At 50.4% G+C, this 15,967-nt stretch overlaps 1 protein-coding gene across 1 annotated transcript; it reads left to right on the top strand.

The window, feature by feature from the left end:
• Window positions 1-561: 561 nt before the first annotated feature.
• On the top strand, window positions 562-14,290 carry CYP11A1 (cytochrome P450 family 11 subfamily A member 1; the record flags this gene model as incomplete). The annotated part of the gene is made up of 9 exons (XM_082619069.1): window positions 562-830; window positions 4,584-4,739; window positions 6,414-6,613; window positions 7,624-7,827; window positions 8,759-8,916; window positions 12,563-12,729; window positions 13,000-13,078; window positions 13,589-13,786; window positions 14,159-14,290. The coding sequence occupies 9 exons, from the start codon at window positions 562-564 to the stop codon at window positions 14,288-14,290; spliced, it is 1,563 nt and encodes a 520-aa protein (XP_082475195.1).
• Between the last annotated feature and the right edge of the window lie 1,677 nt (window positions 14,291-15,967).

The following is a 15,967-nucleotide window of genomic DNA, read 5'->3' as shown; positions in this document are numbered from 1 at the left end:
GACAGCCTTTCAGATAGCTCTGAGAGTCTGCTCCAGAGAAGTAAGGGAGAAGCCACGATTCATATGACTTTTTTGCTGGAAAAAAACCATGTAGCCTAACATGAAAAGATTACCGCTAATCACAAACAACAGACATCTCAAGTTAATGCTTTTAGTGCTTTTCTATGTAGGGGAAGGTGCAAGAATCCGGGGGCATGGAAATTTTTCTTTAGATATACATCTTAACTCTCTAGGGGCCAGTATAATCCAAATGCTTCCTGTTTTTCTTCATCCTGAAGTCTCCCTCAGGGTGCACGGAGGGGTTCCCCTCAGGTGGGTGACTGCAGTGGCTAATGGCTTGATCTTTGTAGAACTGGAGTGGTGGACAACATTCTTTCTTTACAGTACCCGAGTCTGGGAGGGGCTATGTGGGCTGGAGCCAGCGGGAGGAGGAGGGAGGCTGACCGCTTTGTCAGCTTCTCGCTTAACCTTGAGCTGGTGGTTATAAGCTGGGGCCCAGGGGCCCAGGGCCAGAGTCACCTCATCAGGCCCTGCTGCAGTAGGAGCAGTTGTAGGGGCAGCATGCTGGCCAGGGGGCTTCCCCTCCACTCAGTTCTGGTCAGAGGCTGCCAGCCCCTCCTGAGCACCCCGCGGGAGGGCCTGGGGCATCCCAGGGTGGGCACTGGAGAGGGAGCCAGCATCTCCACTAAAACCCCTCGCCCCTTCAACGAGATCCCCACCCCTGGTGACAATGGCTGGCTTAACCTATACCATTTCTGGAGGGAGAAGGGCTCACAGAAAATTCACTATCACCACGTCCAGAACTTCCAGAAGTATGGCCCCATTTACAGGTAAGCCTGGCAGAGGTTGGGGGCTGGTGGGATAGCACAGCCCTGCTGTGCTCCCCTCTCCTCACATGGTCTGCCCTCCCATTCCAGGCTCTTGTTCACCTCTGACTTTATGTCTTCCTGCCTGGGGGTGGCAGGAGAAGGGATAAGGCTTCCCAGACAGTGGGTTCACTTCCCAGCCCTGAGGCCTCAACAGTCCCCAGGTCCTATACCCTTTGAAACTTTAGGGAGGTGGGAATACTAAGAGAACAAGCCCTGACAAATGCCTCCCTACATCCATTATCCGCAGGACACCTTGCAAGGTAATTTTATCATCCCTATTATCAGAAGAGAATGAAGTTCAGAGAGGTTAGGATTCTTGCCCTGGTCACTCAGCTAGAACCCTGTCCTGCTGGGGCGCTGGCCTCGCCCCTTGGCCCCGTGCAGCTCTGGAGCAGCTGATTTTGTCCCTTCCACTAGGCCTGGCTGGAGCCCCTCTTCCCCAAGCATCTGCCTAGCTTCTTGCCAGGAGGAAGGGCCTTTGGTCTTTTGACCACTGTGTACCCCACCTTCTTGCCCTGGGATGGGGGTGGGGCCTGGGGGCTGCCCTTGGTGGGTGGCCTCACTTGTTCTGGTCTAGCAGTTTCTAAGGTGTGTGGGCTTCAAGACACACCTGGGTTCTTTTCTGAGAGCATAGGTGAGGGGGATGGGAGGTGGGGAAGGTGATGGTTGAGGGCAGAGAGGGGACACCAGGAGGGACAATACTTTACTTTTACTTTAAGTGAAAGGGTCGAGATGAGGAAAGGGCATGTAGGACATGTTAACTGGTTGGATAGGTGGGCTGGGGGAGGAGGCTAGTTTGTGTAGGGGACCAGCTGCTCACTCGTCAGGGTCACTTCCTCCCTCTCCCACAATGCCTTTTGAAGTCTTAAGTGCCTTCTTTACAGCTGGCTGGAGGCAGGGCGCCGCCCCGCTCCCCCGCCCCCCACCAGGCTGAATGTCAGGCTTGGGAGAAGTTTGCTCCTGCGTCTCTCTTCCTTGTCTGTCTGTGTGTCTCTTTCTCTCTCTTCCAGGCCTCTATCCCCAACCTCACTTCATGGAGCTCTCTCATTATCCCCTTCTTCCTCCCCGCCTCATTCTTCCTGCCTCTAGTCCCTGTAGGAACTCTTTATTTTATAAAGCCCCTTTCTATTTTCTGAGTCACTTTCATCTGAGCCTTGGCACATGTCCTTAAAGTTGGTGCTATTATCCCCAATTTACAGATGGGGAAACTGAGGCCCGGAGAGGAGAAGGGTCTTACCAAGGTCACACGGCTCATCAGGGCAAAGCCAAGGCTGGAACCCTGATTGTCTAACTTCCAGTTCAATGTGTCACTATTCTAACTATAGCCTTGAAATAACAAACTTCTAAACGAACATGAGGAATTTAAAATACAAGTTTTGTGGATTTTTCCTTAATACAAGGCTGTTCCTGTTCTTTCTCAAACAATTTAGAAAAATTGAAATCAGATACAATCTCAGTTTTGATAATATTTATGTTCCATTCAGAATGTGAATATATTTATATGCTGTTTGGTGTTGTCCTATAGCAATGTATGGAGGACTTCTTTTCTCTTTTCTCTTTTCTCACTTTAAGATAATTTGAAAAGGCAGCATAGTAGCCCATAGCATGGATAAGGCATATTTTTTTAGCCAGTTCTTTAAAGTGGACATTTAGTCCACTCTAGGCTTTTTTTTTTTTTTTTTGCTATTAGATATCCTTTTCCATTTTTTTTGCTATGAACATTCTCATCCATCAGGCATCATTGTCTGATGTCAGATAGCTGCCTTGGGCTAGATTCCCAGAGGTGGAATTGATAATAACAATAGCAGTTCAAGGACTTTGCTTAGCTTTTTTTTTATAATGGAGACAGTGGTTTGAAGCCGTGTGGCAGCTGGGAAAACACTGAGAGGATTTTCTAGGAGGCCGTGGATTGACATATGTACACTAATATGTATAAAATAGATAACTAATAAGAACCTGCTGTATAAAAAATAAAATTAAAATTCAAAAAAAAAATGGAGGTCATGGCTCGCCAAGGAGACTGGGGGAAGGTAGGCCCAGTCTCTATGGGTCAGTGGTTAAAGCAGTGCTCTTTTCATCTCCCCAACCTTCCCTTCCCCCTTCCCCCTCCCTCTCCTTTCTCCAGGAAGAGGGAGGAAGAGAGGGGAGGGAGGGGGGAGAGAGAGAGAATGAGAATTTGGCTTATACCTGTATGTTACATGATATTTTACCTTAAAGTGTATCTTTTTTTTTCTTTAGAAATAAGTATCTTTTATTTTGCTATTTTACTCTAAGAGCATAATTTATAAATATATTTAATTCCTTTTTTTCTTAACATTTTTATTGGAGTATAATTGCTTTACAATGGTGTGTTAGTTTCTGCTTTATAACAAAGTGAATCAGTTATACATATACATATGTCCCCATATCTCTTCCCTCTTGCGTCTCCTTCCCTCCCATCCTCCCTATCCCACCCCTCTAGCTGGTCACAAAGCACCGAGCTGATCTCCCTGTGCAATGTGGCTGCTTCCCACTAGCTATCTATTTTACATTTGGTAGTGTATATATGTCCATATATACTACCACTCTCTTTGTCACAGCTTACCCTTCCCCCTCCCCATGTTCTCAAGTGCAGTCTCTAGTAGGTCTGCATCTTTATTCCCGTCTTGCCCCTAGGTTCTTCATGACCGTTTTTTTTTTTTTTAAAGGGTATCTTGAATTAACTTTCTTATGCAAAAGGCAGATGCAAGTGAGAAGTAGAATTTTCTGTTGTTTCACAACAGCTGTGCTTTTTTTTTTTTTTTTTTTTTTCTTTTTGCGGTATGCGGGCCTCTCACTGTTGTGGCCTCTCCCGTCGCGGAGCACAGGCTCCGGACGCGCAGGCCCAGCGGCCATGGCTCACGGGCCCAGCCGCTCCGCGGCACATGGGATCCTCCCAGACCGGGGCACGAACCCGCATCCCCTGCATCGGCAGGCGGACTCTCAACCACTGCGCCACCAGGGAGGCCCAACAGCTGTGCTTTAATACTGTCTGCAAAGTGCTTTGAGGTATATTTATGCCCGGGGTCTGATGTTTTACTGTAGTTTGATTTTAATAGCAACAAGGTACTTTGTTGGACATCTGATTCCAGGGGGCAGGGCAGCCACTCCCAGGACTTCAATCCTAGAGCCTAGAAGGGATTGCCTGGCCCGGTGCCTGGCTTGCCTGGCAAGCTACATGGAGTCACTTCAGTACAGGGTCACTCCAAGCTGCCACGAAAGTGCCATGTTTCTGAGCTCTGCCTGGGTGAGAGGGTGGAGGGTGCTGAGAGTGTGGACACAAAGGAAGCATGAACATGGAGGAGGTGATGGTCCATGGAAGGCCCTGGGTAAGTCTTGGGGATGTGCTGAGGTAGGCAGGAGCCACTGTGATGATAAGATAAGCACAAAGCTGTCACTTGTAGAATGCCTAATGGGAATCACACCCCTAGACTTCATATCATCTTATCCTTCAGCAATCCTGTAAGACAGGTACTGCATTTATCTCCACTGAGGAAACTGAGACTCAGAGAGGGTAAGAGACTTAGGTCACATAGCGAGGAGGTTGTGGAATGGGATCCATTCCCAGGCCTGTCTGCTCTGTGCTGTCAGCCACAAGATAGTTACAGACGAGCCGAGACCTGTGTCCTGATTACCCAGGGTGTGCGTGGCTCTTCTCAAACCTTACATCATAGCACCCCTTCTCTGCCCCTCCAGAGAGAAGCTCGGCAATTTGGAGTCAGTTTATATCATCGATCCTGAAGATGTGGCCCTTCTCTTTAAGTTCGAGGGACCCAACCCAGAACGATACAACATCCCACCCTGGGTTGCCTATCACCAGTATTACCAGAAACCCATCGGGGTCCTGTTGAAGTGAGTCTTGGGCCATCTCCCAGGGGCTGGAGGGAGATGATGGGCAGCTGTGGCGAGGGCAGAGGCTGGGGGTGAGGGGCTGGGGCCATGTGTGCCCTGCCTTTTCTTTCTAGCTGGGGCCTCTAGACAAATCCCTGTCATCTTCCTGCCTCCATAAAACAGATGATGGGGATGGTGAACTGCCCTGCCAACCTTCAGCGACATGGTCAGGCAGAAGATCTTACTGAGTAATTAAAGAACTTGAAAAGTCCTCATTTACTGGTTCATTCATTAAGTCCCATTTCACTGAGTGCCTACTATGTACCAGTCCTTGTGCTGGGTTCTGGGTCACAAGTAGGGCAGGGCCCTGCCACTGTGAGTACCTTATAGCCTAAAGGAACAGTGAGAAACATGAACAAGTCAGTGTATTTAAATGTACTAGGTACCGTTTTCCACCAAATTGCTCATCAAAAATTTAAAATGTGACCATAGCAAGTGTTGGTGAGGATATAGAGCAACTAGAATGCTCATAGCTTGCTAGTGAGGCTGAAAACTGATGGCACCACTTTGGAAAATGGTTGGACATTACTTCCTGCAGTTGAATATTCACATGCTTACAATGCAGCCGTTCTGCTCTCAAGGATATACTCCAAAGAATATCCTGCCCCCCGAGGCGGACATGTACTAGAATGTTTGCAACACGCTTGTTCATAATAGCAAAAACCTGGAAACCACTTAAATGCCCAACAGGAGCATGAATGAATGACAGTGGCATATCCCAGTCAAAAAGAACAGACTCAGTGACTCACAACAATACAGATGATACCTAGAAATACAAAACTGAGTGAACAAACCAAATCATGACAGCTTTTATAAGAAGTTGAAAACAAGTATACATTTTTTAAAAGTATGTTTTAGAAATACATGTCGGTCAGATAAAACTATATACAAAAGCAAACAAGGGATTCAGGTTGGTGGTCCTCTTAGCTGGGGAGGCAGGATGTGGGAGGACCAGGTGGGCATCTGTAAGTTATTGTCAAGTTCCTAGTTTTTCTGCTGGGTGGTGAGTTTATAACAACATTCTTGTAAACAAACAAAGCCCCAAAACGACAAAGAGGGCTTTGCATGGATTTATTTTCAAGAATGGGCCATAAGCTGAGAATAAGAATGGGCGTTAACCCTATTCTGGGCACCTGAGATTCCCCACCAATGTGAGTAATGGGACGTGTTGGGGGTGCAGAGGTTGGTCAATTGTGTCTGTGCAGGGGTCAGAAAAGGTGATGTAGAGGGGCCCTTGAATGGTAGGAGGTGAGATTGGCCAGGAGCAAGGGGAAGTGGTGAGGAGGGCAGGCCTGTAGCAGAAGCAAAGACTAGAGGGTTTGAAAGCTGCTTAAAGGCTTTAAGAATATGATTTCCTGGCTTGAAGCAGCAGCAGCAGAGAGAGCAGAGCAGGGCTGGGGTTTTGTTCTCCTTCAGTCTCTTTTTTTCCTGTCACACACCTCCCCACTTCTCTCCCCGCTGCCCCGCCCAGGCCAGGCAGAAGCTGGGAGGAGGTGAGGGCAGAGGAGGACGTGGATGTGAGTGCTGGACTCTGAGCTGTGGCTCAGCCTCCTGGGAGAGCCAAGTCAGCCCCCTCTGTGTTTGCCAGGCCTGGGGGTTGTGACCATGAGGGCCCGAGGGCCCATGTTTTCTCAGGAAGGCAGGAGCTTGGAAGAAAGACCGGTTGGTCCTGAACACGGAGGTGATGGCTCCAGAGGCCATAAAGAACTTCATTCCCCTGCTGAACCCAGTGTCTCAGGACTTCGTCGGCGTCCTGCACAGACGCATCAAGCAGCGGGGCTCTGGAAAGTTCTCAGGGGACATCAGGGAAGACCTGTTTCGCTTCGCCTTTGAGTGTAAGGGGCTTGAACCTACCCGGCCACAGTCTTGGGGGTGGGAGAACCCAGCGTCCCACCTAGAGACCCAACACGGACCCTGAAGAAGTGTCGGGATTGGCTTGAGATGAGCCCATGAACACATTCTCTGCCCTCAGCCACCCAGGGGGAGCTGCACGCTCTCATCTGATTCATGCTATGGGGGCAAGAGTCTCTAAAGTGTAGGTCCCTGTTGCCACTTCCCTCCAAAAGCCAGGCTTGGCTTGGCCCTTCATTCTGAAAATCTCCCTCTCCTGGGACAGAGACCTTCCCTTTGAGGTCTGGGAGGGAAGGGGAGGGTTGGGTGGTTAATCCGAGCAGGGTATTGGAGGATGTGTAAGAGTTATCCAGATGGAATAAGGAGGTTGGACAGCATAGGCAGAGGAAACATACACATGCAAAGGCCCTGTGGCTTGATGGGGGCTCATGTGGTCACTTCAGGAGATTTGGAGTACCCAGAGTTTGGCATGAAATCAGCATTCAGATTCCTGAGCCAGGAGGTAGGAAAACCTTGGAGTTGTTGTGTTTTCTTATGTCCAGCCAGAGTGGGCCCTGGATGGCCAATTACCAGGGACTGATGTCCCCCAGGCACCCATCTGACATGTTTCAGGAAGTATTTAGCCACTTTGGTCAATTATAGACGAGAAACCTCTCCTTCCAGGAGGAAAGCCAAGAGGCTGCTGTGGGTGCTGGGGGAAGAGGGGCCGAGCAGTTTCATCCCAGCCTGGGCTGGAGGCTCTGCTTCCCACTCAAGTGATCCCTTTTTAGGGTCTGCCACGTGACCCTCTGAAGGACCTGACTGGCCGCCAGAAAGGCAGTTTTCCTTAGCCCTGCAATTTTAGCCCTTTGGGACTCAGGCCTCAGTTTCTTTACTGAAGGAAGCTGAGGTTGGGTGCAGGGGCTCTTATGTGTTGGGAGGGATGGTTTCCTGGGAGCAGAGGCTCTCAGATGGTCGGGTTGGAAGAGATTCCTCAACCTTGCTTCCCCTGCAGCCATCACCAATGTCATGTTTGGGGAGCGCCTGGGGATGCTGGATGAAGTAGTGGACCCTGAGGCCCAGAAGTTCATTGATGCCGTCTACCAGATGTTCCACACCAGTGTCCCCATGCTCAACCTCCCTCCAGACCTGTTCCGTCTGTTCAGGACCAAGACCTGGAGAGACCATGTAGCCGCGTGGGACATAATTTTCAATAAAGGTGAGGGTTGTACCCTGGGCAGCCATATGTGGGGGCCAGGAGAGCCCTGTCTACCTCAGGAGATGGGAAATCCAGGCCTCGGTTGGCAGGGATGAGGTTTGGGGGAGTGGGGAGAAAGAGACAGAGGGAGAGAGAAAGTCAGTTGGAAGCTCCAGATCTCAGCCTGCCTCTTTGTCCCAAGTTATGTCAATGAGCACTGGCTTGCCATGTAGAAAGCCCACCCTCTGGTGGGCAGGGATGGGCATCAGGAAAGCCCAGGAACCCCTGAATATGGTGGGCTGAAGGCTGGCTAATGGGGATGATTAGATTTTTCTGGAGAAACAGGATTTAAGAGGTCCATCGTATTCTTCCAAGGAGCCCATGATTCCCAACATGGGTTAAGCACCAGTATTTCAGACACGGCTGTGCTTGGTGACAGAGTAGGACTTTGGTGAGAGAGATTGGTAAAGGGTGGAGAAGGCTGATTGGGATGTGGTGAAGGTGCCAGGCCTGGAGTCAAATCCTACCCCTGCCCCTGACACCTTTGTGACCTTGGGCAAGTCATTATCTTAGATGGACTTCTGTTTCCTTATCTGTAAAATGGGGATGATAGCACTTACCCCAAAGAGCTGTGGTCAATAAATCAAAAAAACAGATATGGAGGATTCAGCAGAGAGTGCTGCTCAGAAAGACGGCAGCCTAGAAAGGGCAGGACTCTAGAATCCCCAAGCCCCTGTACCACCTCCCACCAGAGATCATGCTCCTTCCCTCCCCTCTGCAGAGAGCCTCACTCTATTTTTTTTTTTTTGGCCGCATGGTACGGCATGCAGGATCTTAGTTCCCCAACCAGGGATCTAACCTGTCCCCCCTGCAGTGGAAGCACAGATTCTTAACCAATGGACCACAAGGGAAGTCCTGGCCTCACTCTATTTTCTTTCTTCCTGCCCCACAGCTGAAAAATACACCGAGAACTTCTACTGGGACCTGAGACGGAAAAGAGAGTTCACCAATTACCCAGGTATCCTCTACCGGCTCCTGGGAAATGACAAGCTGCTCTCTGAGGATGTCAAGGCCAACATTACGGAGATGCTTGCAGGGGGCGTGGACACGGTGAGGACACAGTGAGGTGGCTGTAGGGGCACATCCTGTCCCTTCCTGTGCCCCTATGCCCCCTCCCCCCAGCCTGCCTCGTTGTCTGAAACCCTGTCCACGTGGGGTGCATCTCCCTCTCTTGACTCTACTTCCTAGATACTAATCTCCTAGGAGGGTGAGGTCAAGCTGGTCATGCATGGAGCATGCCTTGAGGCTCATCCACGATTTTTTCTTTGCCTCTGAGGAGGGAGTGACTAGGCACAGGTGGGTGACACAGCTCACTCCGAGTCAGGGAGGAAGGCAGGACCTCAGAAAAGCTGCCCCTGATGTCTGAAGGCATCATCTGTGGTGTCTCCCAGAGGCCGAACAATACCCCAGAAACTTCTGTTCTTTAATTTTTTTTTATGGTCCTGGATGGCCAAGTCCTTTTTTAAAATAAATAATTAATTAATTAATTAATTTCTGGCTGTGTCAGGTCTTCATTGCCGTGCGCAGGCTCTCTCTAGTTGCGGCAAGCGGGGGCTACTCTTTGTAGTGGTGCACGGGCTTCTCATTGCAGTGGCTTCTTTTGTTGTGGAGCATGGGCTGTAGCGCACACAGGCTTCAGTAGTTGTGGCTCACAGGCTCTAGAGCGCAGGCTCAGTAGTTGTGGCTCGTGGGCTTAGTTGCTCCGCAGCATGATGGGATCTTCCCAGACCAGGGCTCGAACCCGTGTCCCCTGCATTGGCAGGTGGATTGTTAACCACTGCGCCATCAGGGAAGCCCCAGAAACTTCTGTTCTTGAAAGTCAAAACTTCTCTGTCTTATGTGCCATCCCTTTTTCCAATACCTTAAACTTTCTCAAGCTAATGTGATAGTGAGGGTTAATTCTTTAGTGTTTCGTGGTTATTAGTTATGATTTGGGCACTGAGACTATAAAGGTGAATATAGTAGACTTCAAATCTCCCAGATGGCTCAGAGAGGAAGAGTATATTAGCTTGCTAGGACTGCCATGACAAAGTACCACAGACTGGGTGGTTTAAACCACAGAAATATATTGTCTTGCAGTTCTGGATCAAGATGTCAGCAGGGTTGTTTTCTTCTGAGGCCCCTCTGCTTGGCTTATTGATGGCCGTCTTCTTCCTACATCTTCACATGGTCTTCCTTCTCTTCTTATACAGACACCAGTCCTATTCAGTTAGGGCCCACCCACATGACCTCATTTTACCTTAATTACCTTTTTTTTAAAGGCCCTATCTCCAAATACAGTCACATTGTGAGGTGCTGGGGGTTAGGACTTCAACATATGAATTTGGGAGAGACACAATTCAGCCCATGACAAGGAGGTAGCATGGACACAGATGACTACCTCACCGTATTATAGGGCTGGATGATGAGGCATGTACCAGGTACTGACAACGCTGAGAAAAAGGGAGAGACTAACATGGCCTTGTAGGACAGGGAGAGTGTTCCATAGAATAAAATCAATTTGTCTTTCCGCTTGTTGCCAGGAGGACAGAGGAGGAATAGCATTTCAGGCCTGGGGAGAAGCATGTGTCATGCTTAGGTGAATAACTTGATTTCCTAGGTATCTTTCTATCATCTATCTATCTATCTATCTATCTATCTATCTATCTATCTATTTATTTTTTAAAGGAGAACCTAACCATTCAGTTTTTATTTTTTAATGGTTCTCCTTGTTTTTTTTTTCTTTTTTAGATGTTGGGGGTAGGAGTTTATGAATTTATTTATTTTATTTTTGCTGTGTTGGGTCTTCGTTTCTGTGTGAGGGCTTTCTCTAGTTGTGGCAAGCGGGGGCCACTCTTCATCGCGGTGCGTGGGCCTCTCACTATTGCGGCCTCTCTTGTTGTGGAGCACAGGCTCCAGACACGCAGGCTCAGTAGTTGTGGCTCACGGGCCTAGTTGCTCCACGGCATGTGGGATCCTCCCAGACCAGGGCGTGAACCCATGTCCCCTGCATTAGTAGGCAGATTCTCAACCACTGCGCCACCAGGGAAGCCCCCCTAGGTATCATATTTACATTGTACTCTAATGGAGGTGTTTCCGTCCCTGGGCTGCAGATGGAGCCTTTGAGCATATTTTATTTTATTTTATTTTATTTATTTATTTTTTACATCTTTATTGGAGTATAATTTCTTTACAATGGTGTGTTAGTTTCTGCTTTATAACAAAGTGAATCAGTTATACATATACATATGTTCCCATATCTCTTCCCTCTTGCGTCTCCCTCCCTCCCACCCTCCCTATCCCACTGAGCATATTTTAAATATAGTTCATTGTCAGTCATGTAGAAGAGATCTCCGAAAAAAGCTCACCTGCACCAAAGCAGCTATTATTCTTAGGTAACATTTATTAAGCGAGTACTATATGGCAGGCAGGGTCCTAAGTTTTTCACATGTGTTAACTCACTTAGGATTCACAAACAACCCTTTTTCAGATGAGGAAACTGGGGCACAGAGAGGTTAAGGAACGTCGTCAAGGTCACACAGCTAGTAACTTAGCTGACTACAAGTATACTTGTACAAGTACAAGATACTACAAGTATCTCCTGAGTACCCATTCTGTGTCAAGCCTTGGAAGTACTGAGACAAATACATGCATTTGATCTGAGCCTTGAGGAAGGAGTACACACTTGCTTCCTAGGTTGGGGAAGGGAATTGTAGGAAAAGGGAGCAGCGTGAGGAAGATATCTGGGCTTCAGGAGCTGTGTGTAGCTCAGTGTGGCTACAGCATGAGGAGCATGTTGGAGAGAGGTGGCGGTGGGCTGGGAGCAACAGGCAAGTGTTGGAAGAGGTCCATGGGTCCAGTCAGAGCCTCTGGACTTGATCTCAGGACTCCAGGGAGCCAGGCAAGGATTTCAAGGCAGGAAGTGACTGGATGGCATTTTTTCACAATTGTTTCTGCTGGGAAGAAGAAGGAGCATGTCCAAACCTCTTGGACCAAAATATGGTCCTTGGTAAGATAATATGCCGACAACTCGTGTCCTAGCCCTAGGGCAGAGGGCTGTCCCAGCCCAGGGTCTCACCACTGAGGAATCTGAGCTGTGGGGCTTGATGAGGGGTGCTCATACCTTCAGTGAAAGTTAACAGTCACGACCTTGGGCTAATACTGAGAATAGCTGGTTAATCTCAGTATATACCACGTGCTAATTTCAATACTGATAGAAAACAGGTCTGGTTGTTCTGGTTTCAGCATTTTTGAGCCTCACTTTACGCTATGCTGCTATAGGCAGATGCTAAGTTTAGGGGGAAGTTCTACTGGGGAGAGGGCTGGTCATTTAACAGGCATTTCAAGATGAATGGCAATCATTCAGAAGTACAACTGTTACAGAAGTAGGATTTGGCCTCTTAGGGCCTCTGGAGTCCTTTGGAAGAAGGCATTAGCTTTGTGGATGACCCTCTAGTGGCTGGGGAGATGGGTGGGCTCTGGTGACATGAGGGGGAGGGCAGGGACAAGTGCTGCCCCAAACATTGTGCCTGGGCCACAAGAAAGGCTTCTTGGACATTTGCCTTCTGAATTGTGTTTTGTATTTTGTGGATGGTGGTTTCTGGATACTGGGAGAAGGGTGGGGAGAGGTGTTTGGCAACGAAAATTTAGCCTGGGTCTAGGTGCCCCAGGAGTGACCTGTCCTCTTGGTTTTCTGTACCCTCACACTCCCTGCCAGACATCCATGACATTGCAATGGCACTTGTATGAGATGGCACGCAGCCTGAATGTGCAGGACATGCTACGGGAGGAGGTCCTGAATGCCCGGCGCCAGGCCCAGGGAGACATAAGCAAGATGCTGCAATTGGTCCCGCTCCTCAAAGCTAGTATCAAGGAGACACTGAGGCAAGCCCACCCCCACCTATGCCTGTCCCCCCCCGCCACAAATCCCTGGGCAGGGTCAGGGTGGTGCCTGCACACAGGGTTACAAGAATGGGCTGGTGGAGGAGACTGGTAGCAGGAAGTGGGAAGTCTGGGGAAGATAGCTGGGAATAGGGAGAAGGGTCCTGCCTCCAGGTCCTCCAGGGTGCTGCAGCTGGGGCTGAGATGCCATGCTAGGTGCAGGGCTTCGTCCAGGCCTTAGGGCATCAGCTTCTGAATGCTTTTCACTGGCAGACTCCACCCCATCTCCGTGACCCTACAGAGATACCTCGCAAGTGACTTGGTTCTTCGAGATTACATGATTCCTGCCAAGGTAGGTGCAGCAGGAGGGCTGCAGGCTCTGTCAGTCAGACAGACGAGGCCAGGGGCAGATTGCAGTTGTGTACAGATGGGAGTGATGGGGGCTTCTGTCCTGCCTTTCTTCCTGGAGCTGGCTGGTGGGGTCCTTGGTGGCAGTGGTCCAAGTCCGAACGAAGGACAGAGGTGGTGGACACAGTGGGTGATGGTCTTTGGAAAGTTGCTGGAATGTAGGGTTAGGAGGGAGATCCCACTGGCTGCCTGGGTCTCTGGGGACCCTCTGGTGCTGAGGAAAGGGGCAGGACAATCCCTTGGGCCGTGCCTGGCCTAGTGTCTTCAGTCACGCCCATTTAATGGGCGAGGTTCAGGGAATGGGGGGAGGCCTCGTTCAAGGTCACATAGTGGGCAGCGTCCTGTGCTGCACAGTTGGGTAGCCAGGCTAGGGACTGGGAGTGGAGATGCTGCGTAACGCTCCTGGCTGTGAGGAGGTGAGGCCTACTCAGATCTCTGCTCACTGTGTACCCAGACATTGGTGCAAGTGGCCATCTATGCCATGGGCCGAGACCCTGCCTTCTTCTCGAATCCGGACAAGTTTGACCCAACCAGGTGGCTGGGTAAAGACAGGGACCTCATCCACTTCCGGAACCTGGGCTTTGGCTGGGGTGTACGGCAGTGTGTGGGCCGGCGGATTGCTGAGCTCGAGATGACCCTCTTCCTCATCCATGTGAGTCAAGCCTGGGGACATCTGTCTCCCATTACTTTGTCGCCCCTCCTCCACAATCCCCTGCTGTCTCCTCTCTGGGCAAATCCACTCACCACCCACTGGTGCTCCCTGGTCATATGTTCCCCACGGTGGTGATGGGATGGGGGTGGGGTGGGAAAGGTTTTGTAGAAACCAAAGTGAAAGCCTGAACCAAGGGGCAAAGCACTAGTGGAGTGTTCAGGCTCTGCGCAGGATTCAGTAGGAGCTGGCAGTCGACCCCTTGGAGCCTCTCAGATCACACTCAACAGGCACTGCTCACAGGTGAATAAGCCTGGCCTGGGGGAGACAGACCCTCCCTGCCTCTCTCCTAAGCCCACAACCCCTCTTTCTCAGATTCTGGAGAACTTCAAGGTTGAATTGCAGCATCTCAGTGATGTGGACACCATATTCAACCTCATCCTGATGCCCGACAAGCCCATCTTCCTTGTCTTCCAGCCCTTCAACCAGGACCCACCCCAGGCATGACTGGAGAGGGTGGGCACTGCCCTTTCCGCCAATCAGGCTAGCAGGGGTGTGGGAGGATGGCCGGAGGGAGTGGGGCCCATGGAAGTGTTGGCATCTCCAGTGCTCGGTCCCCAGCCCTGCTCCTTTCTGGCCAGCTCTGACCAGGTGGAGTTGGCGCTCAGCTGAGGCACCCCTCTCTCACCCCACCTCTTCTCCCATCCCATGAAGGCAATAAACGGCTGAACTCTGTAAAGTGTTTTCATTTCCATCTGACCCCTAAGGTATCCATCACTCCTGTAGAGATGCTCCCTGACCCAGATCAGCAAATAGATCTGAGCGTGAATGGGGAACCCAAGGCAGCTGCACTTGACACCGTTTCTGCTGGGACCCACCCACCTACAGCAGCTCAGGAGCCAGCAGGATCAGCCTCCCTGCTGGCCCGGTTGGGTGTGAGGCAGAGTTGGTGGAGGACTATTGCCACTGCACCAGGAGCTCCTGGAGCAGCAGGCAGAGGGAGAAAGAACTTGGCAGAGTTCTGTTGAGAGTGCAGGGCAGCCTGAGAGGTGTGGGCCAATCTTGGCTACCAGGGCAGGCCCACCTATCAGGAGGCTCGTATAGGGCTCTGCTTGGCTGAGCCCTGGGTGGGAATTCCCTGCGGGGTCATGAGGACTTCCTGCCAAGGTCCAGCCAGAGTCTTGGGCATGTCCAGGGACGATGTGGTGAAGAGACTGTGGGTGACGGGCTGGCGTGAGGTGACCGACCCTGGGGACAAGAGGACAGCATGCTTCCTCTACCCCACCTGACTCTTCTCTGGGCTTCCCCAGGCCTTAACTTCCTTCTCCAGCGGGACGTGCCCACTTGTCCAAGCTCCGGGCATTAGGCAGGGAGACTGGGGCAGAGTCTTTGGTACATTATTTGGACTGCCTGACAGTGTCTCAATTTCGGCCACCTTAACCCCCTCTGAGCTTCATGACTCCTGACTTGACCAGGTACCTGATCCTTCCTGGCCCTTGGCTACCCAAGTCTAAGTTCTTCAGTTAGACGGGGGGCTAGTGCCGCTAGGGACAGAAGCCCAGATGGCTTGGCCTCTTCTCCCAGGATCTGCAGGTTCTGAATCCATTCTTGGAGCTTTTCTGCTTTTCCTCATCACAATCCTCTTCCTTGTTGTTTTTCTCTCTCCTTCCTGCTTCCTTTCCTTTCTCCAGGCTTGAATCATCTTTGCTTGGAAATAGTGTTGAAAAGGGCCTTACTGTCAGGGATGTTAAGCTCTTTGGGGATAGCTGGGGCAACTGAAGCCCAGAGAGCTTGCTTGAGTCACCCAAGGTCACACAGCATGCTTGTAGCTAGAAGCCAGGCCTCCTAACTCTCAGTGGAGGCCTCTTTCTTCTGGCCCTATCTGCTTTTCTGTCCCTGGACACATTTAGACACAATATTCCCAGTTCAGCCTAGCTCTGGCAAATGGGGTATTTTATACTAACATGTAACTGATTGTTACAGGCAGGCTTCAAGTCTTCCCTTCCCAAGAAACAGATAAACCAAACTTGAAAAAAGGGTTTCAGATATGATAGATGTTTGGGTGCAGGTAGGAAGTTCCAGCCTCTCACACCAGCTCGCCTCTGGTGGTCTCAGTTCTTCCAGAGGTCTGGACAGGCCTTGTCTCCCTGGATCCTGCTTTGGAAGGCCTCTTCTCCCCCACCC

The sequence above is a fragment of the Mesoplodon mirus genome (assembly GCF_964341445.2).
Source record: "Mesoplodon mirus genome assembly, chromosome: 4".
Lineage (NCBI taxonomy): Eukaryota > Metazoa > Chordata > Mammalia > Artiodactyla > Ziphiidae > Mesoplodon > Mesoplodon mirus.
The sequence above is the reverse complement of the archived record's forward strand: the minus strand, read 5'-3'. Positions and strand labels throughout refer to the sequence as shown.